We start from the raw sequence: 26,933 nt of genomic DNA on the forward strand, positions 1-26,933 counted from the left end.
TGTTCAGGTGAGTCCAAAAGGCACATCAGATTGAAAACAATTAAATAAACCTGTAACTATGCTTTGGTAATGTCTGTAAAAAAAATGTGTCACCTCACTTCCAAACGGTTGGTGTCTCATGTCAGGAGGATTTATAATCCACCGCATGATACTGGTACCACAGTCCAAACACATATTTCCAGGCCCTGCCCTTTAACTTCAATAACTTTCTCCTTTTATTTCGTTTAAATAAAATATAACTTCAGGTCCCAGAACATAACAAAATATCAGGGGAATGTCATGTCAATAAAAAAAATTACAAAAAAAACTGATTTCCAACCAGTACGATGACTACGAGACGTTGAAGGTGAACATTACACGAGGCAAGTTAAATCCAAAGAGAATGTAAAAAAAAAAGCACATGAACACGAACATAAGTGACAACAAATACATGTTTCTCTTCTTCCTGTGCTGTCAACAAGGCAAAGCAAAGTTTAAATACTGCACGAAACAGAGAGGGTTGATTCCGTATAGAGTTAATTCAGGATAATGTTCAAACTAAAAGGACTTTCCCTCGTTAGCTTTTCACCCATGTCACCTATCAAAGTGTCTTTATACTGATTTGTCCATTAGCAATCCCTCTTTTCTTTAAAGCCCTGAGCTGTACCAAGTAGTCTGCATACAGTGCATCTATTACAGCCAAATACTGAGGACACACAGCGCTAACTGTACATCACTGTCAAGTAAATACTGTCGTCATTTATTTAATTGTCCGTTCGTTAGCAGGATTACACAAAAACCTACGGAACAGATTTCCACAGAACTTGGAGGCAGGATGGAAAACGGGCCAAATATGATTTTTTGGCATGAATCTGCAAAAAGGGTGGATCCAGGAATTTTTTTGCAGGGAATATTCATGGCTCTTGATGGGAAAAGTATTCAGGCATATGTAGGGGACTGATATCTATGTGCAATTTGGTTTGGATCCAAATAGAAATCCAGATTTAGTGGATTTAAATAGGGTTAAAAACCTTTAACTACCACCAATGTGCAGTTGAGATAATGTGAATTCAGTCAGGAATCCACAGTTTAAATGGATCAACAGGGTTTCTGCAGGTTTGAACAAGTTAAATTCAAGACTGTCAGAGCATAATGAATGGAATCTAGGAATATCAGAGCCATAATTGAAGATAAGGTGAAGTAGCCTGGTCGAGAAAAACCCTGGAAACATCACGTTATCTCTCGAACTACAGGCAGCAACAGAACGTGTCCATGGTCTTTCCCACAGATAATAATTCTGACCGCTTCTATGCTTGTAGTTTTATTACAGCGAGCTAATATCTGCATCATTGAGAAACAACTACAACACCCAGAGGCGTTAGCGTTAAATGAAAGTGAACATAATCAAGACCTGCCTAAGTCGTTATATTTTAATGTATTCAATTTTTTAAAGGCCTAAAAATCGGATTATTTGTATTGAGACTTTTTTAAGACCCAGCTGAAACCCTGCAGAACTTTGTCCACACAAACATGACAGATTTGGGTGCGGCTCGATTAAACTCAAGGAGACTGTTGGGCCTTTGGCGGCTGCGTCTTCTCTAATGAGCGACTCTCTAATTGAATATTCGTATCTTTAAAATCCACCTTGGAAAAACATGTTTGAAGATTTTGTGTGTTCCAAGGCCATTTGGTCAAGTTGTCCGTCAGCCACGAAACATAAACACAAACAAGAGACAGGACGTTAGCATGAAAGAAAAAAGAAACAATTACATACTGTTAGTCAAAAGGATCTAAAAAATACTAACCCAGAATAAATCTGTGCTACTTCAGTTAAGTAAGGGATGAGTAGGTAGTGTTAATGTTATTAGTCTCTGCGGATGCTTCTCTGTGCCTACTGTCTGAACCGGCTCCTGTGAACTTTGACCTTTACTGTAGCCTCGTACAGTAGACCGGGTCGGGGGGGGAGCTACGTCACATTGTCAAGGCATTGGCTCATCATGGCAGAAAACATGAAGTAGCACCTGATGGTTAGAAGGAGGTTAAGGGCCTGTGATGGAAAACAACAGATACCTGTAGGGCAGGTAAAGTGACACGATCAAAGGTTTTCATGTAGGGTTTGTCTGTTAAGTGAAGGCAGCATGGGAATGAAACCACGACACAGAATACTGAGTCTGAAAGTTAAAGTCTAAGTTAAAGTCTAAGTTAAAGTCCTTCATGTGGATCCACAGCAGCCAGAACTCGGCTGGGATCCTTCCCCTGATCCACAGAAATATATACGTCCTCTCGTCCCGGCATCTAAAGAATACTGTTCAAATTGTTCCTCGTTTCATAACACTGTCTCTCATTTGACACCGCAGCTGATTCTGTGTCAAACATCCTGTCAGTCAGTTTTTTTCACGAGAGCGGCCTCTTCACTCAGAAGCGAGGCCCCCTCTCGACGTTAGCAGGACTGGATCTCTCTGCTGTACACCCTCGGGGACTTCCATGGGAAGCATTGTCGGATTAGGCGAAGCAGGCAGGCAGGGTCAGTGGCATGACTGGTTAGAGCTACGGCAACAGAAGGCCGGGTCTTCAGCTGTGGTAGCCGGGCATAGCTGCCTGTTTCTGGGAGAGACGCAACAGCTCCTCCCTGATGGCCTTGATCAGGGAGGCAGAGGAGTGGGTGGGAGGACATGTATCCAGGGGCGGTGGGGCTGACATGTAGCCGCTCACAGGGGGATCCAGGAGGGCCGGGGGCGCCGAGGGCTCCCTCATACCACCTCTAGGCATCTGGAAGATAGGGGAGCATGAGTAGTCAGGACAGTCCAGGAACTGAAGGGAGGGAAGAGAAGACAAAGAGGAAGAGGAGGAGGAGAAAGTGAGGAAAAGGCAGGAAAAATGAAGAAAAAGGGAACAAGAAGGAAATATAAAGTGGTAGAGAACTAGAAGGAGATGTTTTTTCAGAGCAGTATGGCATCAAAAATCCACTCCGCTAAATAAAGAAAAAGTTTCACAACAGATCTTTGCTTCACTCACTGCGTCTTTTTCAGCCTTCGCTCTGGAGTAGTTGTCATCGTGGTAGTGGTTCCAGCCGATGCCTCCATTCTGGCCCGGAGCAGCTCGGACCCCTCCTGGGTAACCGTTGAGCCGACTGGACAGTCCCACTTGTGTGAGATGATGGAGCTGGGCGCCTGCACACAGACACACACACACACACACACGCATCACGTCAGGGCTACAGTGCCTGACACTCAATCCTCAGCAGCTCCTCTAATATACTTTGATACAATCATTACAGTCTCTGTCTGTCTGTCTCTGTCTGTCTCTGTCTGTCGGTAAAAGCCAGAATCCATTTCTGTTGGTCTAAGTCACATGACGACAGCAGCATCGTTCCAGTTCCTTTAATAACTTAAGACAAAGACGAGGCTGTTTAAGTTTGACAGGTTTAAAGGGTGAATCTGTGGCTCACATCCAGAACAGAGAGTCCACAGACAAACTCTCTGTGTACAGACAATAATGTTCAACCTTCAAGTGTTATTGCCCGTTTCTTTTTTCAGCTTTTCATTTCATGTGGCTGTGGGGACATTTCATGCAGAATTTAACTTAGAAAAGGTTTGTAGGGCCGTATTAATAGTTTAAGGCTGTCTGCACATTGTGTTTGCACATTTGTAATTTCCACTCGTACCAGTAGTTCCCCCCACTGGTCTGGGTCTTGCAGACGAGGGGAGCTCATCAGCGTACAGCCCCCTGCTGGAGTACAGGCTGTCTGACTGGAACTGCTCGCTGAGGCCTGCTGGTTCTCCTGGTGGCAGGTAGCTGGAGCCAAGGCCCTGCCTGAAACACAGAGAGGTCCACATGCTTTAAAGTTACTTTTTCTTATATCCAGCCTCTACACTGTCATTCCACAGATCTTTGAAAATACAGAACAGTATAATCCAACTCACTAACACAACTTCATGGTTAAGCCAACTAATCTTTCTGGGCCAACATATGAAAACAGAGACCAAGAGGTCATTGTCAAATAAGTTATTAAAACCAAAATTACGTTGAAAATTTACACTTGAGTGTGATAAGATCTCCCTGTAATGACAGAAACCACATTTTAATTTGTCATTTTAATTATTCAACATGTAGTTTGTTAAAAAGTTTGTCCCATGTTCCATCCTACACAGAGAAGGGTTTTATGACCAATACTGCAGCCAGCCACCAGGGGGCAATCGAGATGCTTTGCCTTAACTTTTGAGGAGCTGCCATGTCTCCAATGCTACATACAATCTATAGGAAAAATATATACGTAAATTAAATGAGTCTTATTCAGTTCATATAGACCTGAGGTTTCACATCTCACAACCACAAAGTAGCTGCAACAAACAGTTTGACGGCTGCTGCTGATATTTCATTTCCACTGGGCTCAAATTTCCAGTGGTGATAAGTTTTGTCACCACAAACGCATCCGTTTGGTTTCCTCTGGCCGCTCGGCTCACAAGAACATGAATGGAAGCTGATCATGTTATTGTGGTGCTGTGTGTGTGTGTGTGTGTGTACGGGTGCCTTGGTCTTTTTGGAGCGTGTTAAGAGACCACTGCTCGGACCTGATCCATTAAACCAATAAAATAAAGATGACTCTTCCTTCATTATTCACGAGGCCCAATGCACCTAAAGGAAAAATATTCCCACTGGTGAGGTGGTGGAAATCCGGGGCTGCACTGATCAATAAGAAATAATTTTGGTGTTGGAAGAAGTGAAATAGGGGCATTATTCATTCATTCATACACGAATCATCAATTTTCTCGGACTGCTCCACTAACCTTGGTGTCAGGCCTTGGGCTGGAGGAGGGGACAGAGCCAGCTCGGTGAACCTCTGGAGGGAGACAGAGACAAACACACAGTGCTTAGAAGGAGGTGAAAAGAAATTCAACCAACACTTGTTTGTAGATCCTAGAAAAGTCCAGGGTGGTAACTAAGGGCGACCAGGCTTTTGCCATCAGGGCTCCAAGGCTCTGCATTTTAAATCATTGCTGAAAACATATTTTTTAGAGGAAAACCTTTTAATGCCTGATTGTTAACTGGTTTTAATGGATATCATTTTCTTGTGTTGTCTTGTTCCAATGTGTTTTGTAAAGCACTTTACAACCGTGTTTTAAAAAGGTGCTATAGAATTTAAAGTTTTATTATTATTATATCATATTACGTATTCATGACACGCACCGTGAAACTAGAGGAGACACTGTCTGTGTTTGTGGTTCTCGAATATAATCAACTTAGAGGTATTAAAAAACTGGCAGGCACGGCTTTGATGCTGTAACGTGATAAGGCAGAATGAAATGTTGTTATTGATGCAAATAGAGTTTGCAGTGGATGTTCATATTGCTTATGAAAGCAAAGCAATTTACTGTGCCTATTTTTTATTTTGGCAGTGAGAGCTAAAATCATATTAGAGGCCAACCGATAAATTAGATAGGAGCCTTTCACAGACATATTGGTATCAGCGTTTATGTTTACCAATAGAAAAAGTTTAATTTGACAGAATAAACCATAGTTTGTGCATTTGTGTTTTCTCTCTGAAATCATTGCCACATTTTTTAATATGGATATTGGCCGACATATTAGTTTAGGAAACGTTTTACTCCCTAATATCAGTATTGGCCACAGAAATCAATATCTGACGGGATCTAAAATTTGTTTTTAAAAGCGAGGGTTTGCTGTATATCCTTCAGAAAATTAAACATTAAAGTAGCATAGTGATAGTTAAACTATGGTCAATACAGTCCTGTCTTAGTTATATACCCACTGTGCTTCTAGGTTTCCCTTGATAGTGTGTGTGGAATGAACGCTTGTTATCAACACAGTCATAATGCTGACAGCATACGTAAGCCTCTATGCTAATCTAATCTGAGGGATTGAACAGGAAACAGTCTTTACAGTTTCCTAACCACTAATATAATTCTCTTTTCATGAATTCATATCCATATAATTTCATGTTATTCAATATTTCTCATATAAAGCCCACGAGCACTGACAAACTTTCTTCAATTTGAATTTCAAAGCCGTGGATATGCTACAGATAACTTCCTCGTTGCCTCTTGACACACTGTGATATACAGGCACGGTGTTATTGTCTAAATTTAAGATAAAACAATCTGTGAAAACCACAGAGCACGTCGATGAGTGTGTGTTCTGTGAAACCAGCCCACAATGACCAGATGAAAACATATGTAGGGTATATCACTGTAGGGTCTTAGGAGTTGTAGATAGCTGATGGGGGGTTGTAAGGTCGCAGCTCTGCGGGGGCGACAGATGGAGGAATACTTAACTGATTAGTTTGCTAAGAGGACACGATTTAAAGTTGAAGCTATGGGCGCCACGCTGGGAACGAGCTGAACAAACGTTGAGAAAGGGAAGAGACAGTGAATGCCAGGGATCGTTACATGTGTCTGTGTGTTTACAGTTTGGGCAGTTACAAATTTGCACAGGGATTTCTGTGAGCCTGTCCCCAGATTAGTGAAATGAACAGATGCATGACGGACCACAGCTTTGGAGGATGTTTAACTAGCGAAAGCTTAGATGCAGGAAAGAACAATTTGTTTCCAGAACATAATTTTGCTCAGTGCAACATTTGGTGTTGACTGAAAGATTAAAGCTGTGCCAAAAGTTTTCAGCACATACAATCACCCGGGATGGTTTACTTACATTAGGGAAAGGGTTAAGAGGTTGGTAAGAGGGCCCCCAAGGCCTGGGGCCCCGGGCTGGAGGGCTGGAGCTAGGGGGGTTGCTGTTGACCCCTGGGAGAGTGATGCCTGCCGTGCTGCCCTGAGACGTGGGCGACACGAGGGCGAAGGCATCGTCCAGCAGCGAGTGCATCTGCTGCCGCGCCTCCTCGATGGAGGGCTGCGGAGGCATGTAGGGCGGTGGGGGAGGTGCGTGACCTGGAGGAGAGGAGGCGGGACCCATGAAGACATCGTCGGTGGGGGAGGGGCTCCCGTAAGGGGACAGTGGGCCTTGGTCGGGGTCCGACTGGAATGAATAAAACATATTTATAGGCGATTAGACAAGATTTTATGTAAGATTGCATATATCTCATCATGCGTCTGCTCTACTCACTACGTAAGCCACATTGTTGACCCCTGGACACTTTCTGTAAGCAGCATCACTGTCTTCAGTGATCAGGTGGTCTTTGTCCGCGTCCATCATGCCTCCGTTCAGCTGATCCTTCATCCTCTGTTTGGGAGAGCGCCGCCCTCGACCACTGAAGAAAAACAATGGGAGGAATGTTCATACATTTTTTCAAACAACTTTCTAACACGATACCAAACAAGGGGCCGGACCCAAAATCTGAGCCCAAACCTTTTCTTGGATTCCATGAAGATTGAGGGCATCTGAGTGTCCGGATCCAGGATCTTATCGATCTGCATCTGTGCTTTGTGATAGATGTGATCCTGGTCTGTGGGGCTACCGTTCACTTCGTCCATGGTGGGGAAGTCGTAGTGGCCCTTCCTCTTGGCCCGCAGACGAATTTTGTTGCGGTGGTGCTCGATTTCTGACTTGTGCCTCAATGCTACCTGGATCTGAGGAGAAAATGACATCATAAAAAAAACACACTTGCCAGCGACAAATCCAAACAAGCAGTGCCCGAGGGAAAATAATAATCATTTTATCAAAAGGACTTGTAACACTGTCATTAGCTCGAATCCAGTCTGTTTTATTACATTTATAAAAGTAATTAAGTCTCTAATTTCTCTGTACTTGAGCCAGTTTGGCTCAAATATCGTAACTTTCTCTTGTAATAAAGAAGAAAGGTTGACAGCAGATGACAGAGCTGCCAGATTAGATGTTTATTTTGGTACTCCGGATAAAACAGATGTGCATGTGTTTTCAATTTGGACGAACAAGTGTTCACCTATTTGATCGAAACCTTTTTTTTTTTTAAACAAAAATTAAGCCAATTTTTTTCATTGTGGTTGTACTAGTATGATGACTGTGAAGAGAGTGAAAAGAGCAAACCTCTTTGTCGATTTGGTTGGAGCCTGACAGTTTGCCGTTGACAGGTGGGCTGTGCAGCGGTGGGACAGGTATGGGCTGCATGGCGATAAGCTGCACTTTATTGGGGAGCCTTCTGCTCGAGTCGGTGGCGCGAGACATTCGATCGACGTGTTCAAAGATGGCGGCTGATGACAGCTTCTCGCTCGTACCGTTTATGGGTGGAGGACCTGAGGAAGGAAACAGAGGTAAGTCAGCACAGAGTGTTTTTTTAAGGATCGAAATACTAATAAGCATAAAATGGCAGCAGAGCAATGGCAACTACTGTGCAAGGATTTAATTCTATTGGAACGATTTATTTGAAATCTGACTTTTTAATCACAAAAACGTGGAGTAAATCCTTCCAGAGGTGATGTGAAATGGACACAAATTTTAAACTTCATATCAAACAAGGGCTTTGCCTTTTGTTTGTAAAGCTGATTGTTTCTACTCAGGGAGTGGCGGCTCAGGAGACAGTGACGGATGGTGAGAACGAGCTGAGCACAAAGCTACCACAGGGACACGACGAACACACAGACACAGCTGCTGGAGGTCAAGCCTGAGGTCTAAAGACACAAAGACGTAAAAGAGGACAAACCCTTACCGATTCTATTCTTGCCTGCAAACCACAACAGAAAGGAAAAATAGAGTTTTATTGAGGGGAAGGAGATCAAATAAAAGCACCAAACATAGAAGTGGTTACTGTAAGTTAATAATAAAACACTAGTGACGTGAAGTCTGGCAGTTTCAATCGTTAGAAATGAAAATAAGTGCAGCAGAGAAGGACAGAGAGGTGGAAAGGCAAGTGAGTCATTTAGAGCGATCATTTTCCACAGCTGATAAAAGCTTCTGCCACTAATGAACAGACAAAACAGGAATCTAAAGACAAGCTTAAAAAGAAAGATAGCTCATTACAGAAGAGTGAGTGTGCCTCATACACAATCTACTTATAAACATTGCGGTCGAGTATACACAGTCTCGGGCTTGAGATTTATCATTAACAAAACAGAGACCATTCCTCTGTGGGTGAGTCAGGCTGAGGTCTCTGTGCCTGACTGCGTCTGGCTCCAGCTCGGAGTCTGTGAGTGGCAGCACAGGCTTGAATCTATCAACAAGCTGTCAGAGCGACTTCAGTGTTTTTCTTCCCTCCTGTTCCCTGCACACTTCATTCTCTCTGGACTTCTTTCCACCACTTCCTACCAGTAAGTTCTACTCTCACTGTTTCCCCCTCTAACCTTTAAGTCACGGCTGGGCTTGACGCTGCACTTTTTTCCTCAGTAGTTTTCTACTTTGCCTTTTTTTTCAGCGCTTCACATTCTCCCTTGCTCTCAGTCTGACCCTCTTGTCAATCAAGGCACGCCTGCACGAGTTGTTCTCTCTTTATCTCTTTATATCTGCCCAATCCCTTCAGCTTCCTCCCTCCCCCACTTGGTAATCACTCTCTCTCTGTGTTGGGAGGAGTGATGTGAGTGTTGCCAAGGCCACTTGCCATTTAAAACATTGATGGGGACCTTGCGGGTCTGCTTGCCGTCGCTGGGCGTGGCGTGGCCTCTCAGGTTCTCCTCAGTTGATTCCTGCACACTGGAATGGTCACTTACCACCGAGTCACCGTCTGATGGAGAGATTCTACCAGGAAAACACACACACACACACACACTTACATGAATAATAGAAGCGTGAGGTCACACTAACATGCTGGAATGCCATGCATTATCGAAAATACTTTTTATTCCAGGAAGGTAAAAGCTGGGGATAGACTTCTAAGAAATTATAATATGATTTCAGGCTTAGCGCTAAATGGAAAAGTATTTTTAACAACACAATGATTACATTTACAACAATTTTTTCATGGCTGACAATAAAATTAATAAAAGCTAATAAAATATATATATATATCACCCCCCCCCCCCCCCCCCCATACAAAAAGGACACAAATTAATAAATGTACTGAGAAGCAACTGGTGTACAATGCTGTTGGTATCATAAACTGTCTATTAGCATAGCTAGGAGGTAATAGTAATAATACACATATTTATTTAAGTTATACTATAAATAAATGATAAAATAAACTTTTAACTGCAAAAACTAAAACATAAAATATACACATATATTGACTTCATATACTGTCAGCTATGTAGAGGTCTGTGAGGTCCCTCGATGTCTAATGCATCAATAATTGATCAGAGGATCTGTCAAAAGCTTTTTGGTCCGGATGACTGACTGTTCCAACTCAGGTGAGAAGAAAATAACAAGCTCAATTAAATATCCACATAAAAAGCTAAATACAGTATCTGTCCAGGGTAGTGAAATAAATCCAGAATATATTTCAGTCAGTGGAAAACTAATGACCATAACATAACTGAGTAAAGCATCACAGAAAAACAGATGATGCTAATTCATGGCATTCCTTTTCTGACCTTTCTCGTCTTCGGCCGCTGCGGGACGCCTTGGTGGAGGAGGCTGAGTGTTTGGATATGGGCGTGGGGATCTCTCCGTTCTCAGAGGGACTGAAGCCGTCTTTAATGGACATGGGGAGGGACCCGGGGCCAGGCCCTGACGGCATGGGCTCCTGGATCACCATGACATCATCCTTACTCGGCTGGCCAAAGTGCAGCTTGGCAAAGTCGAAGCCTTTTACACTGGGAGCCTGCAACTAAGGAGACGGGTGGGAGAAACGGAAAGAGAGAACACACAATGAAATTCTCTCAAGACTTTGGATCTGCAGTGAATGTATGCGACAGCCGGATACATGGAGAGACAAGTTCTGAGTTCACAATTAGGCTGAATGCCTGATGAATGCATGTCCAGGAGGGAGACTCAGACAGACAGACAGACATTAATGAATAAAGAGAGAGAGGGACGGGGATGAGTGGGAGACACTGAGCTGCTTGCTCTCCTTTGAGGTGGGTGGGGGGGGGGGATGGAGGCTGGCGATGGAAGCAGTGAGACTATTTGAGTGTAAAGCCCTCAGGACCTTCCAGCAAGAGTAAACAGAGGATGTCAGATCTCAGTGTGAGTGCTTGCAGTTTGTGAAACTCTGGTCCTGTGACATTGAAATGAAGCTACGAGAGAAGAGACATGTTCCTGTTCATTCTCTGAGTTGAAACAAACATGTGCAGCTGAGGCTTGTTGGTATAAAACTAATCCAGTTGGATGTTTGTCAGTATAAAAGCGCTAAAAACTGCTATGAGTGCGTGTATAAGGTCAAAAAGCTTGAGGTTGTTATGTATAATTAACACTGAAGCTGAATGAAAGCAAACAGACAGCTAGCGTCACATTATTATCTATAATTACTACTTCATCTGTTCTAACGGTAAATTAGGAAATCACCGACAACAGACATGCAGCATGACGTCAATAACTCTACAACTTCACAAGATCTAAACACAAACACACCAATGCGACGTCCACAGGGACATTCACCGATACCAGATTTTCTGGTAATTGGGGAAAGCAGGATCCTAATGTCCACTACTGCAAACAAGCACTTGTCTCTACGGCTACGTCACATTATACCTCCTCTTTGGCTCCCCGTCCTTTAGACAACACTTTCTTTTTCTCATCTTTCTTCATCCCCCCTGTTCTCTTCGGCATTGCTCTGCTCTCTTGTCTTTTTGGCTCCTCTGGTTTAATTCCTTTCTTTTTAATTTTCTCCTTTTCCTCATCTTGGTCCTCATCTTCTTCTTCTTCTTCCTCCTCCTCCTCCTCTTCTTCTTCCTCCTCCTCCTCCTCTTCCTCTTCTTCTTCTTCTTCTTCTTCTTCTTCCTCCTCCTCTTCCTCTTCTTCTTCCTCCTCCTCCTCTTCACTGCTCATATTGTTTTTGCTCTTGGAAAGAGCTACTGGACTCTAAGCAGAAGCAATGGCGGATAGAGTAATAGTGATGATACTGTCATATCCCCAAAACTCAAAATCTAGACAATTAACCAGTAACGACTATGTACTTTAATAATTTAACTGTGCAATATATGACTAAATACCATAGAACGGCAACAGTTCACAGCAAAAAAACACACAAACTACATCTCCTACAAACCACCAGACACTGCTCTGTACCTTCCCCCTTTTAACCTCCTTCTCTTCCTCCTCCTCCTCTTCTTCCTCTTCCTCCTCATACTCCCCCTCCTCCTCACTAAACTCTACATCCTGTTTCACTGGAGGGAGGGTGTGCTGAAGACTCCTGGACTCGCTGAATGACGTAGTAGACTGAGAGAAGAGGAGTGGTGTTAGGTGACAGATGATTGTGTAAAGCAGAGAGAGCAGGATAAGTGATTCTGCACATTAGATTCATTGCATCGGCTCAATACAAATGGATTGAATCACAGCTCAAAGAAACCAAGGAAAGCATGTGGAAGGGAATGGAAGACAGACACAGACAGAAAGATCAACCAGTGGGTCTGGAAGCTGACAAACAGGATGGTTGTAATTTAACATGCAAAAGAATCTATTTTAACTGTCGGATCATAGTTGTTGTTTTTGTGTTAAACCTTCTGATTTAATGATGAGAGAGTCAGAAGGAGCAGAGAGAGCACTGCAGTTGTGTTACTCAGAGATTAGTGATGCACAACAGAAAGTACAAAACTCTCTGTTGTTGTTGTTGGTCAGTGCAGCAGAGCAGAGATGCTGCACACCCCCCTCACATTAATGCAACTGTCCAAAATAAAATCACTTTTAATGCAAAGTTATTAGTTCTCCACTAGTACACTATATGGGAGATATATATTGCACCTTTAGATATAAACACCAGAATGATAAATAATTCAGCATCATATAAAACTGCTTCTGATTTTCCCATGAATCTGACCATGTGACTCTAACAGAAAAATCTAAAAAGTTTGAAATAAATCAAGTGCGAATCTCACATCCTTTAAAAAGTCTCTTTACTGGGATCATTAAAGTTTTACTAACCTAATCTAAAAGAAGAAATGATGAAGAAGAAGTCCAGATTCATGGCAGTGACGGATACATCCAACTAATTAGCAGCTCATTTGAATTTAAAAGTGGGCTCAGCTTTCTCTTACAGATCCGTTGCCTTAAACCTTTGTCTGCATTTCTTCTTTATATGAATCTTGGATGATATTTTCAAATATCTACCAACAACTCAGCTGCCTGTGATTCAACACTTGGAAAACAGGTAAAAAAAAGGGGCTCACTTCTGACCTTGAGCACAATGGCATGAATTATCAATTTAAGGTAATTAAATAATGACAAGAAGCATACTATTTCTTTTTCTTGAAGTTACTTTGAAATGCTGATTCCACGAAGCTTTGGTCAGACACTGCACAACACCGACTGGACTCTACCTTCTGTCTCTGCTGCTGGATGGAGGTCATGGCGTCTGGCTGGAATTCCAGCTTGTCTGTACGACACAGTTTCCAGTAGAGGATTGAAATGATGACGATGACGACGAGGAGGGGAATCACCACCCCGATGATGATCCACATGTTGGTGTTCTCTTTGTCGGAGGGGGAAGCCGTCACTTTCTCTACCGCTGTAGACGAGGAGATAAGGAACATGCCGGAGTAGTTAGTTTAACATTGCTCCTTAACAGACATGGTCCCTATTTGTGTTTGCAAGCGTCATTTCCTTCCTGTACGTGGTTCAATATTCCAAACATACCCTTTTATTCCCTTAAGCCTATTAACAGACACAGATGCTAAGCTAAACACGCAGCATTGTTTGAGTGCTGGCTCCTGCCTCACTGTTATAATCTTCAATGCAGACCTTCATTCGTTTTAATTAACACTCATTTCATCCCCTGGGAAAAGACCATAGGAGAACACAGTCAGCACAGAAAACCAACCCCCTTGAGATGCCCTCATTAGGCCTTCATCCCCTGTTTAGATTCTTAATGAGGAAGACAGGCTTTTGGTACAGTGAGAACAAGCAGAGGTAATAAGCTCAGATGTTACTATAAACATACAAAGGAACACACACAGCCATCAGTTAAGCTGCTTTTTTCTTTTGAACTATTTCCCTAATATTGTGTCTTTTTCCTTTCATTCCCTCCAACATAGATTTAGCTTTAGTCAGTAAGTGCAACCGCGAAAAGCTGTTTTTAATTGCAACACACATGACTAAGGCAAATCAGTCTTTGCAGTAGTCATGAGTACAAAACAATAATGATAACAGTAAAATCTAGAAGGGCACTCAGTAGAGTGCAAACCTCCCTCCAGATCAAACTGAACCATAGTTTGCAGCTCCAAACTATTTTCTTTGAATAGTTCAGACTTTTGGAAAAGTTGCAGGAAGTTGAGACATCGTTTAACAAGGGGGAAGAAAACAAGGTGGAAGGAGGTGGCAGGATTGCTTGTAGGCAAGAGATAAAATTAATGGTTTGGATGACGAGGAAATTAATTTTGCTGGAGGTAATACCATCGTATTACAAGTGGCAACAAAATCAACAAAGTAAACCGATTCATTCATTTCCTCCATTCAAACTGAAAAACACTGAATTGACGACACAAAGATGTCAGACACACAACAAATCAAATTCACAGAGGTGGATGCAGCCCACGCACATGATGAGGACACAACGTTTATATGTAATACAACACCTCTCCCTGAATTGCAATGTGAAACCAAAACTAACCGCATCAAATTTGGAGCAGACCCAAATAAAGATCTCACTCTCTTTCTAGTGATGAAGTTTTATAGCCTAACTCCCACTCCATGACAGCACTCAAATAAATGATTTTTCCCTAGGACACGACAGAAATGCAGATCCTAAAAGAGAGAGGCTAAAACTAATCTAGTTTGTCCATGTCGAGGACCATGTTCTGAATCACGACATCACTTGGCTGCCCTTGAATGTCAGTTATGTACGATGAAAGAGGTACTCACGCTGTGCCAAAACACCCTGGACACGATATCCCAAGACGATGGCCGCCCTTTGAACATCCAGGTTGTTGAGTAGGCCGGCTGTTTGGACCGCAGGAACTCTCTGACCACTGGGACCCTCCACAAAATACACTATCTCCAACGGGTGGTCCTCACCCTGCAGCCGGCTCGCGCTTACAACCTAGGAGTTGAAACGAGTTAGGAAGGGACAATTTGTCATTATCCCAAATATCTGTACAAAATAATATGGTACATGAGGAAGTATGCACATAGAAAATGTTTTTTTGCACATGCAACAACATGAAAAGAAGCACTTCCAAAAATTTGCATGAGATCCGTCGTAATGATGCACCACACTCTCTGCATTAAAAATCAGTGGGCTAATTTGGGCCCTAATGAGCAGAGTCACTATTTCAGTCATAAAAATGACTTTTTAATGGCGAGTATGGCACCTCATCTTCTATGGAATCCAGTCACATTAATCATTTTACACGATTTGTGACTGCAGAAACTAAAATGAAGGCACGGACTATTTGGATTTTTTTAGCTCCTGGATGTTGGACTGAAACTTGGGACACAAGCGGATTAATCCAAGTGAAACTGTGTATTGTTTATTGTACTGTATAAATTGTACACTGCTATAACATTACATTACAGCTGCATTGATTTGACAAAAAACTGCATGCACATACACATGTATACACAAACAAAACACACACACACTTGTACTTTTATCTTGTGAGAATCCCACTCATGATATATCAACTTGCATTCTGTATTCCCATCAGAGTATTTCATTGTTGAAATATTTCTCCATGTCGTCTATTATCGCTCTCTCTCTTTCTCTCGCTCACTCCCTGTGTGTGTGTGTGGGTGTGTGTGTGTGTGTGTGTGTGCGTGCCGTCTCCCTCTGGGTGCCCCGAGGCACAGCACAGTCTGCTGTCTGCATTACTGGAAAGAGTAAAGCGCAGGTCATGCCTGGGCTGACACAGAAAAACGGCTGGGCGGGCTCCCTCATCCAGGATATAATCCGGCCCATGCATGGTTATTAGAGTGGAAAGACAGCAGTGTGAATGTGTGTGTTATTGCATGACCCCAATTCAACCTCCTCTTTTATCTGTCTAGGCAGACTCATAAGAAATTCTCATAGGTGACAACACCACACTGAAACTGGATGTGTGTGTGTGTGTGATTTTCCTTAAATTCAGTGTGAGTCATCTCACTCTCATTATATCCAACAGACAATAAAAGACGTATCTTTGTCTTTGAAATGTAATATAAAAAAAAATCTTTCAATAAGCTTCCTGAATGAAAGTGTCCCATTGAAGCTGGAAGGAACACAAGCCCAGAATAAGGCTTCTTCAAATAACACAGTCATATTTGTGACTGTGAAAATATCATTTTTAACGTAGAAATGATGTCACAGCCTAAAATTAGAAATCTAATCTTAGCACAGACATTAAAGGTTCACACCAACTGTGTGGTCCTCACTTGTCCTAAATTGGTCTGCCGGTTTTATGGAGACAGCGATGCAAGAGGGAGAAAGGTCAGAAACAGTGAAGCTGCGACTCAGCCAAGGATGATATTCATCACTCTGACATCCCTCTTGTTAAAGACCACCATGTGCACTCTGACTTCATGATGTTGGATCAGTTATGCATCTCTTCTCTCTCAACATGTCTCTATAATCCAAGTCTTTTGCTTTCCCTGTTTCACCAATTTTTGAATCTTTTACCTAACCCTCACTCTATCTCTCCCTCCATAATGCTTACCCTCAGACACAGACACACACACACACACACACACACACACACACACACACTCTTAATCATCCCGACTGTCGGATACTGACAGAGAAAGAGAAATTAATAATTGATCTGCTCTTAGCAGCTCTGTGGCTCACAGGAGCCATCAAGTAACGGGACCAGAGAAATGAGGAAGAGGAGAAAGAACGAGGACTCGTGATGTTGTCGTCGTTGAGTGGCTGGCCCCTGGGCCGAATGGGATGGTGTTGCCATGGTGACCGAGCCCTATTCTGTACCCTAAGAGATGAACCGAGCAGGTGCGGAGCGAGCTCACAAAAGCTAGAGCCTGATTAGTAAAGCAGTAACGGCTTTCAGTGGTAACGAACACACATAATGAGCCCTCAGTGCTCAGGGAAGGTGGATAGAGAGAGCTTGCATCAGGGAACAATGTTATAAATGGTACAAGGAAGGAAGATTTTTAAAGATTTAGTGACTAATCCATTCAGAAACTCCTACGTTGTTTTTTTTTGTTATGTAAGAAACAAGTAATTCAATAAATATTGTATACAGTTTCCAGAGAAACATATTGTAAGTCAGTATTATCTTTACAAGCAGTTTAAATCTAGCATTGAGCATTAAAGGTATGTGCAGAGGACGTACCTGCACGCTGCTGTTGCCTATGGAGGTGGCTCTCCTAACACGTCTGGCTTGTCCCATCGCCTCCCCTAGTAACATGGCCACTCGACGCTCCATGTAGGCTTGGAAAGTTCTTTCTTCCACTTTCTGGTCAAGTACACCCAAGAGCACTATGTGCACAGACACCAGAATTATGATACAGTGTAAAAATAATGTCATATATGCTGCAAGTAATAACAGTAAGATCTAAAATCCATTATACCTGTTTTAACCCAGGAGGAGCGAAGCACTTGGCTGGTGTTCAGCTCTGGATAATGGAAAGCTATTTGGAGAAAAAGGGGGTAATAATGTTTATGCGGAGTAATACAACACGGAAATGGCAAAAATATAGTGAGACGACTCAGTGGTACTCACGTTCAGCAATCTGCAGCACAGGAAAGCCCATGTAATAGCTGAATTCCACCATGGTGAGCTTCATCAGAGCGTTGCTGACCTCGGACCCCATCAGATAACCCCTAGAACCATGCACGGTGAAGGTAATGTCCACCGGCTGCCTCACTAGCCGCTGCTCCTGGTATTTTGGAGCATCCATGGTTATGTTTACAATCTGAAACACAATTAGACAGAGATGTACTGACTCGTAGACACAAGATTACATAACAAAATTATAAACATTTTCCATTCTGCTGTTGAGGCAGTTTCTGGGGAAGCTTGTATGTCTGTTAAAGCGTTACAATGTAGTTCCCAATCTGAAAATCGTTGGCTTCGGTGACTTGAAAGCAGAACACAATGTTGAGTTGTGTGTGGCCCAGGGCACAGTTTGCTAGTTCTTCATTAAACATTTCCCTTGCTGCAACAAATCCTTGCTTTAATCCTTACATTTATTTCAAAAACTATAATACAGCCATCAGTGTAACAGGATTACGCAAAACTCTACTGAAGCCAACTAACCACATAGCCAAATTAGTTCTTTATTAACAACCTAATCTTTTTTAATACTCAACAACTAGAGCATGAACTCCCTCAGAGTGAAGTATCCTGGGGTCTTGTTCATAAGTGCAGTAAAGAGGGAGAGAGAGGTGCATGGGAGGACTGTTGTGACGTCCACAGTCATAGTAAGAAAAAAACTAAACGTGAAGTTGCCTGAACCCTCCTCTATGGTCATAACATCTGCATAGTGTGGGTCATAATGAGTTTCCTTTACTAGACGTCTGTGCTTAGAAAGGAGGCTTGGTGTAGAACAGCCTCTCTTTTGTGCTGAAAGGACCCGTTTAAGGGTTTTAAGATAAGACACAACAGTCAGTTGTTGTTTTGGCTACCATGTTTATTTCCACCATGGACCTAATAAATTATGGGAAATTGCTGGCTGGATAGATGAGTCTAATTCAAATCAAACCTAACTAGTAATTTAGGGCTTCCAGAAAGTATTGATTTAAATTAACTAGCTTTCTCTCCCTCCCCAGAAAACCCTTTCTGCCACCATGCATTTACTGTAACCCCTAATTCCAAACAATTCTGATAAAGCAGAACAGCTGCTCTTTGCCAAGATGTATCCCTATCAAAAGCAACCTGTGCTGCAGCTATCACAGCCATCAACTGGTGATGTGACTGCAGGCAAAGTCAAATCAGGCAACAATTGTTTGATTGCGCAAATAGGATAGCAGCCAATCTTTTTTTAAATTAATTTGTGCAACAAAAAATACAAATCTTTGATTTCATTCAGACAGATAAAACAATACGTTTAGTAAATCTATAGCTTCCACTGGAGATTAGCAGCACTGACAAACAATGGCTGTTATTCAGAAGGTTCAAGTGTCGTATTGCTTAAAGGTCAAATATTTAAAACTGAGTAAAAAGTTTTATTCACACTTTTGATATTCATAAGATATATATATATATATATAGTTTTTAGTACCAGTAAACATTTCAATATAGTTTTACATCTCCTCACTCATGCTTCTTTTTTATGCAAATTAATTATTTCACAGTTCTTATATAATACCTATAAAACCCTGCTTTGTAATAAAAAAAATACATGGAAATCTCAGTTTCTACAAAAAAAGTGCTGCCATATCAACATCTCAGCTGAAATCACAAGTTCCCTGGCTTCTGCTTCCACTCACGTGCACTGTGAAGTTTGTCGACTCCTTTGAGCGGCGACGCAATTCTGCAAAGGCCATGGTCAGGCCTTTCGTAATGCTCTCGCTGAAGTTGCAGAACCGCACATCAATGTGACTGGGAACAAACTGCAGCACTGCAGAGCAAAACCATGCAGAGATTTGATCAAGCGTTAAACAGTTATCTCAAGATCTTACTTTCTGACACTGTAGTGCTTCCGTTAATCCTGAAAGACAGATGGTGAAAGGTCACATACCTGTGTGGACTTGATACTTATTATCTGGTGTTGTCCAGTTGGGAGACACAGACAGGAAGCGGCGGCCAGACCTTCGCAGAGTGTTGATGACAGATATGGCTGTGTACACAACTGGGCCAGACACCACCCGAAACATAAACTTTGGTGGTGGGTCCACAACCTTCACAGACAAAGCAGAAATATATGACAGACAAATCGCTCAGTGGCCATGTATTCTCAGATCAACAGCCCGTCTTAAATAAGCAGCTGGTGCTTTTGAAAGGTCACTCTGGGTCTACTCCTGTGGTTTGTTTATTGGAGGATTTAAAAAAAACACAGGATGTGGTCTAGCCTTCATGGTTCAGCTGCACCACAGTAATGTATATGTGTACATAAGAGCCATTACATGACAAAGCCCATTCACCTAAGAATCACCACAGGATCTCTCTTATGTCAAAATGTTAAATGTTTAGATTGTATATTTTTCTTATTTCCAAAATAGACTAACATCTTGAACACCATGGTCTTGAAATGAATAGAATAGCTTTACTCTACCACAGAAATACATTTACCTGCAGCTCCACAGACTTGTTGAATTCTACTTTCAGTATGTCTCTGATTTGAGATTTGGCATAGCCAACAGTGGCCCCAGAGGGAAAACCTACAGAACAAAGAATGAACCCGTGGTTAGGGTCTTGTTCCACTATAAAACATTTATCATATTCAAATTAGTTTAAAGTGACACAATTCTGATGTATTTCATTTGCCGTACACATGGACTACGGTACAGTTAGTTGCAAAAAGAAATGTCCAACTCACCAATTTTGACTAAGTAAGCAGTATTGTCAACATTGCAGAGATATTGTCTTGATGTCGGTGCTGTAGATGTGGTCTTTCCACTTGTCGTAGAGATGACGCTGATGCTAGTTGAGGCTTTAGTGGTGGCAGTGATTTTAGTTGTGGGTTGATGAGAATTCACGGTGGCAGTTGTAGTTGTGGGTACAGCAGCCACCGTATTAGCTTCACTGCTAATCGGGATCAAGGTCATTGTGGCTGGGTTGTCAACTTCATCTTCTCTTCCCTGATCACCCAGGATGACTGGGGGGCCGCTAGTGACATTCGTGGTGGGTTTGGTTGAAACAACACTGGTATCATGAGTTGGTTCAGTTGTGAAAGCCGAGAGTTGGGGAGTAGAGCCGGTTGCACTAGCAGTTGTGTTGGCAACAGGTTCAGTTAAACCAGGAGAGAAGGCTATGGTTGACGTAAACGCAGGAGTGGTGTGTATGGTACTTTGTACGAGTTCCTCTGTAGCAAACCAATGGACATCTTGCATAGAGGAGGAAGATAATACATAATCTGACAGCAAGGACGTGGCACTGGGTAGTATAGCTTCTGTTAGTACAGTGCTGTCCAGGCCAACTGTAGGTGCAGACCAGTCTGTGGTGGATACCTTACCACCCCAGAGGGAAGGAGAGAGATCAAAGTAGTGGCTTGGGGCTACTGACAGATCCAGAAAAGGCTCAGAGGCATTGACCAGCTGAGGACTCTGCTCTGTGGTTACTTCTGTAGTTGATTCATGATGAGGCTCAAACCCTGACAGATCACTGGACGACTCTTCCTCAGTCAGTTTGGTATCATTGGTGGAGCTGCCGCTGGGTGTGACGTCTGTAGCAGTAATAGACACTACGGTAACATTCCCTCTGTGTTCAGCTCCAGTGCCTGAACCACTGTTCTCCTTAGTCAACTGAATGGTGTAATACTCCAGGCTGTTCATGTCAGGTAAGAGGACATCTGTTGGTTGGATTGTGTAAGTATCAGGCCAATCTATGTCCGAGGCATCAGGTATATCACTGTTAGCTGTGGGTGTAGGTTCCAGTGTAAAGTGAATTGTGGAGGAAGAAGAGGAAGGATGGATGGATTTCAGAGGAACAATGGTACTGTATGTTGTCACAAGGCTGGGAGAAGGTGAGATGTGAAGGGGATTCAAAGAAGAAGGAGAAATGCCCACTCTGGAAGGGAAAGAGGTGTCGTAAGTTTCTGTATAGTCCTCTACATCATACGAGTCAATGGGCACCTTGGTGACCATAGAGTAGTCATCTCCATCTGCATTTAGGAATGACATTGTCTCCAAGTAGTCGCCGGACCCCCAGGCGAAGTCCATGGTGTTGGTGGGGTAGAACTCCTCTGGAGGGACCTCAGTGGGCTCAGACAAAGGTGATGTAAGGTGGGGGGCAATGAAAGGCACATTGTAGCCAGGGGCCAGAAACTCATTTGAGTCAGGTCGCATATTTACGCCATGAGCTGGTTTGTTCTCTTGCAAGGGGGCACGGCTGGGGCTCAGCGGGGTCACATCAAAGATTTTACTGTAAGATTCATCTGCCTGGAAGTCAGTGAAAGCCAGATTAGGGGGCTCAAGAGGCTGACCAGGCTGTGAGCTCATGATTGTCGGGGTTTGCTCTGAAGCACCACCCTGCTCCTTGGTGAGAGCCGTGAGAGTTGCATCTAGAGCCTTCTGCTCAGAATTAAGGCTGAGCTGAGATGTTGTTTGGTTTAATGGTGTTAAGGATATATTTGACTGAGGCTGTAGCTGAGGTCTTGTAAGAGTTGGAGGGAGAGAGGAAGATTGCTTGGCAGAATTTATCCTGGCCAGCCTCCAGTCTGGGGGGGGATTAGCCGGTGCCTCAAGTTGCGGACTAGACCCCAGTGCATGTTCAGAGGGGCTTAATGATGGAGTGGGAAGGGGATGTGGTTCTTTTGCAGGGAAGTCACTTGGCGTGAAGGAGTTGGAGTTTTCAGAAGGAACATGCCGCCACGGAAAGAGAATGTCAGCAGCCCCAGCTTCATGGGTGGGTTCGCCAGGTGAGTCGAGGCTCTCAAAGGCAGTGTGATATGAGGTTGGTGAATGAGATGGCGGTAATCCTGAACTTGTAACCTCTCCAAGAAGTCCCGTGGCGTGGTGTGGTGAGTCTAACAGAGACTCATCTACAGGTGAAAGAAGAGAATACCTCGGTTTAGTCGTGAATCATTGAATGATTCATGACAAAGTTTTAAAAAGGTTAACTACAGGGATTAGGGCTTGATGTGGTTAAATTATTCCACTTGTCAAAGGCCTAATGCTTTGTTTACTCAACAATACAGGGACCATCACATGATTATAACTGAAAGTGAGTTTTTTCTCCAAAGCTGTAAACAACCAGATGACTTTATACACAGTAACATATCAATCTATAATCTGATTCTTAGATTCAATAAACCAAGCCAAGAAGGTTATGTTTTCACCCCTGTCTATTGGGTTGATTGATAGCCGATTGGCGGACGTACATGCTCAACTGAGTACCAATTCTAGTTGGTAACTGTACTTGTATATCTCTTTAAAGAGTGTACTTCGTTCTCTGCATTGTTCAAAATCAAACATAAAACTAAAAACGGGTCCAAAACCCCATAATTTTTTGGAAAAATATGTAGCCAGGTTGTTCTGCTGTGATCAACCATGACCTTCCATAGGAGACAGGTAGGTACCTTAGTGAAAGCTATATTGTATAATTGGACATGGTGGGATAACCTTAGTCTGAAAATGACATTTATCTTCGAGGGAAAAAGACAAAAACCTGCTTCACAAGGTCGTTTTTATAGGATTCCCATTCATCATGAAATTAGTTATTCTAACACTGGTCATCTCTGGGGTAAAGGTCATGAATGAATAAATTAGACTGTTAAGTAGGAACCTTCATTGAATCGGCAGGCGAAAGCTCTGGTGGGTTTAGGATATTCTGTGTGACCTTGACTAATATTAAGATCAAATCAATACTATATATTGACAGCAACAATCGACACAATGGTAATTTGAGATTCATGAAAAATTACAAAACACTGGTATTGCAGCATGTCTAAAGTAGCCTGAAAATAGATCTGATCAATAGCTCACTAGTATTCAATTTAAGTAGCAACAAGATTTGCCACTTTGCTACTATCAATTATGTATTATACCTCTTCACTGTGCTTGGAAAATGCAGCTTTATATAAATATATATTAGACTTTTCATGCTGTTGATGAATATTATATTGACATATAATTTAATCGCCCAGCCTTATTGTCTAACATATTGCATCATGCATACATCACATGCATGTATTTAATTTGTGTACAACCTTGATTGCACTGCATGTTCAGAGTGGGAAAGGCATAGAGTAATTCCTAAATAATTAATGGCAATAGACCTTTTAACAGTTAGCTGTATAACTTTGCCTCTTTTATAGTGTACATGTGCAGTTCCCATCCCATGCCTGTTTGAAAAGGACTGTTTGCTCAGATGTGTCCCAGATTACTGGAACTCGGGTGCTGATGGCAGACAAACAGAAAGAAGAAGGGGGATGAGTTGACGCGCCAGCTTACATTAAAGAACATGAATCTTATGGTTCTAATAAACATAATAATCTTAAGTCCAATACAGACAACAGAATTTGTCCTCGAAACGACGTCTTGAACGAAGAAAGACTTTTCCAGAAACAACCAATAGCTTCCACATAGTGACTCAGCAGCGGCTGGTAATGCTGCTGGTATCTGTAGTCTTCAGAAGCTGCAGAATCATATTCACCACAGAATCAGCAAAGGGAGCAGACTATTTTTAACACTGGGAGCACAGAACAGATGACTTATAAAAAGGCATCAACAAAAAGAAATATACTTCTAGAACGTCATCTTCAATTTATTGCATCGCTTCATGCAAGCATGGCTGCCTCTGTCTGGAGCCAAGAGAAAACTCCCAACTTAATTACAACCTACACTGGTACCTTAATTGAGTGAACATGCTATTATAACAGAGACCATAGGAAAAGACATGGAGAGCAAAGACTTTCTTCTCTGAAAGTTAGTGTGTGCTGCAGATTCTCCAAAGTGCCGCAAAGCTTCTTGTCTGCTGTGCCAAGTGTTTGAAACCCTGTGGGATGCACCACACAGCTGGGTAGACGCACGCACACACACACACAGAATCAAACTCTCAACACACCAAACAATGAGCTTGGCCATTAAAAACTGAAACAGAGCGGTTGGCATCATGCAGTGGCCTGTTATGTTCAGGCTGTTTATTGATAGTTTAATAGTCACAAGACCAAAGCATAGAAAAAAGAATCCACAGCATTTGCTGCACCGTGATCTGTCAAGTCCCACACAGCAACAAGAAAGAAGCTGTGTCCAGCCTCAGTTGTATGAGTTCACATGTAGCTAGCACTAGTGTGGATGTGTTTGGGCCTCTGTGTTCACACAAAATACAATATACAAAGATTATATCTCTGCCTAAACCTGGTAAAGATTTCATGTAGCTGGATTAGAAATAAAGTGATTTCATACTGCAATTGAGAAGAGACCGAATGAAAAAAGTCCAATTTGAAGTACAGGCTTTGGTATTTTTTGGTTTAGACCTTGCGTTTGGATGCAAACAAACACCACATTTACTGTAGATCTATTGAAAACAAGCCAACACTGTATAGACGAGTTCTACAGGAGACCTTGTTTGTGAGAACATGCTGACATCTGAGGTCATCCTGTGCTACGTGACCTCAAAATGCCACCTCACGTCAGCACGTGTCTACAGTGACGAACTCATTCATTTACAGTCCCAGTTAGGACGATTACACATGCATGAAGGGATGACAGAGGACAAAGACAAACATTGGCAGGTGAGTGCTGATGGTTGATGTTTGATGATAATATTGATATGGTTGTAACAATACGAATACGATGTGGTTATGACTATGATTGGCCAATTTTTATCAGACCACTGATAAGATTGATATCAAAAAGCAGATAAATACAAATCTTAATTAGTTTGTAAAAAAGAACTGACTGGTTATTCTTAATAACTAAGCAGGCATGGTCTTAATACTTGAAGGCTAATCTTAGGTAATGACAGTCAGAGCTCAGGGCAACAGACAGCAGTTAGGGGAAAAGAGCAAGTGAGACCAGCTTGTGTCTGGGCTGACATTACAGTAGACGATAACTGACAAAGGCCTTAAAGACCAAGCAGCACTGCCACCTGTCCCTCGAAACACGAGAGTGACACACTTGACTGGCCACACATTGTTAGGGCCTGTCCATGAAACTGAGAACTGAGGCGCACGTAGCAGGACACCATCAAATATCAGGTCCCGAGAGCATGAATGTCAAACACTCAGCTCATGTAAATGAATGTTCCAGTGTAGTTTGCCATCATTCTTCCTCATTTCCTTCACTGGCAACAAAAACGCATCACAAAAACAAGGTCAGACTGTTGTTTCATTAGCAGTATTCAAAAGCAATAAGTTACCATACCTCTACCAAGGCTGAACAATCCCACACATTATTTGGTGGAAACTGGTTTAGTACTTTTTTCAAGATCCTGCTGACAATTAAATCTACAAACACACGTGGATGAATCCATAACCTTTTCAGTGGAGGTCACTATAAGTACAATTTTATGAAGACTCACATACAGTAGCTGAAAAAAACTGCTCTTTCACAAAAGTTTCAATAGCCTGGTCTAAAGGTCAAGGAGCAAGAGCATTCAGGGTTTATCCAAATCCACTTTAGCAAGTTTGAAGGTCGAAATAAAGATTGCTGCACCAGGTGCATTGTTCAAAGGGGTTGTACTTAGTCTCTTTATTATTAATGGGTGATTTGGGGGCAGAACATGCAATAAAGCAATCAGGCTGCCATCACCCGTTGCCTTTAAAAGCCAGCTGTGTTTTTTGGCATTGCTATTGACTTGCCTTGTAGTATGAGGAACACTTCTGTGCAGAGATCCCCTCATGTGCAAAGGGTAAGTGTGCAGACCATCTTTGAGATGTTGTTCAGATGGACACAAGTACTCAAACAACATTGGAGCTGGATGGTGATGTTTGTCTGAAACTAGCAAGGACCCTTTGTGTTGGGTGTAAAACAAGTCAATAAAAATGATGGCACCTTCTCACAGTCTTCAAGAAACACTGAAGATTTAATGCAGCGAGATTCTCATTTATTCATGACATGAAAAGTCCCGGGCTAATGAGATTCAATTTCCATTCATCAGGCCTTGATGTTTCTTTTAGCCTACTCTTGGTCTCATGAATAGCTGCCTTGTACATGGCACTGAACTAAATTTGCATTTGACCGAATTGACAAGTTAACTAATCCTGGAAGTCTCTGTTCATTTACTCTGGGTCTTCTATCTAGTGTATGTGACTGAAAACAAGTTGTTACTGCATCTCATTAATTTAACAGTTGCAGCAGCAAATGGCAAGAAAGTGGAGGTACTATGTGGGAATCGTTTTCAAAACACCTCTGTTGCTTTTTTTCCTGTAAGCCCATTAGTGAATTTCCATCTATAGAAAGCTGATTTAGTAAAAACCCACCCGTCCATATTCAAGCAGATGAT

At 42.4% G+C, this 26,933-nt stretch overlaps 1 protein-coding gene across 3 annotated transcripts in view; it reads right to left on the reverse strand.

Moving 5' to 3' along the window:
* Positions 1-1,519: 1,519 nt before the first annotated feature.
* The window catches only part of si:ch211-1e14.1 (UPF0606 protein KIAA1549), a 34,946-nt gene continuing 9,532 nt past the window's right edge, over positions 1,520-26,933 (reverse strand). The window contains exons 3-22 of one of the 3 annotated variants that reach the window (XM_034588307.1): positions 20,365-22,527; positions 20,118-20,206; positions 19,567-19,726; positions 19,316-19,446; positions 17,607-17,799; positions 17,455-17,514; positions 17,217-17,362; positions 14,815-14,992; positions 13,275-13,462; positions 10,392-10,627; positions 9,464-9,600; positions 8,579-8,593; positions 7,960-8,165; positions 7,303-7,523; positions 7,060-7,204; positions 6,649-6,972; positions 4,767-4,819; positions 3,644-3,792; positions 2,995-3,149; positions 1,520-2,748 (exon numbers count right to left, since the gene is read on the reverse strand). In XM_034588307.1, the coding sequence (XP_034444198.1) occupies positions 2,551-2,748; positions 2,995-3,149; positions 3,644-3,792; positions 4,767-4,819; positions 6,649-6,972; positions 7,060-7,204; positions 7,303-7,523; positions 7,960-8,165; positions 8,579-8,593; positions 9,464-9,600; positions 10,392-10,627; positions 13,275-13,462; positions 14,815-14,992; positions 17,217-17,362; positions 17,455-17,514; positions 17,607-17,799; positions 19,316-19,446; positions 19,567-19,726; positions 20,118-20,206; positions 20,365-22,527 (5,147 nt within the window). In that variant the 3' untranslated portion in view covers positions 1,520-2,550. Of the gene's footprint in view, positions 2,791-2,994; positions 3,150-3,643; positions 3,793-4,766; positions 4,820-6,648; positions 6,973-7,059; positions 7,205-7,302; positions 7,524-7,959; positions 8,166-8,578; positions 8,594-9,463; positions 9,601-10,391; positions 10,628-13,274; positions 13,463-14,814; positions 14,993-17,216; positions 17,363-17,454; positions 17,515-17,606; positions 17,800-19,315; positions 19,447-19,566; positions 19,727-20,117; positions 20,207-20,364; positions 22,528-26,933 lie in introns of all 3 variants that reach the window. The other 2 variants (XM_034588305.1, XM_034588306.1) reach the window with 2 other exon arrangements.

The sequence above is a fragment of the Hippoglossus hippoglossus genome, chromosome 6 (genome assembly GCF_009819705.1).
Source record: "Hippoglossus hippoglossus isolate fHipHip1 chromosome 6, fHipHip1.pri, whole genome shotgun sequence".
Classification (NCBI taxonomy): Eukaryota; Metazoa; Chordata; class Actinopteri; order Pleuronectiformes; family Pleuronectidae; genus Hippoglossus; species Hippoglossus hippoglossus.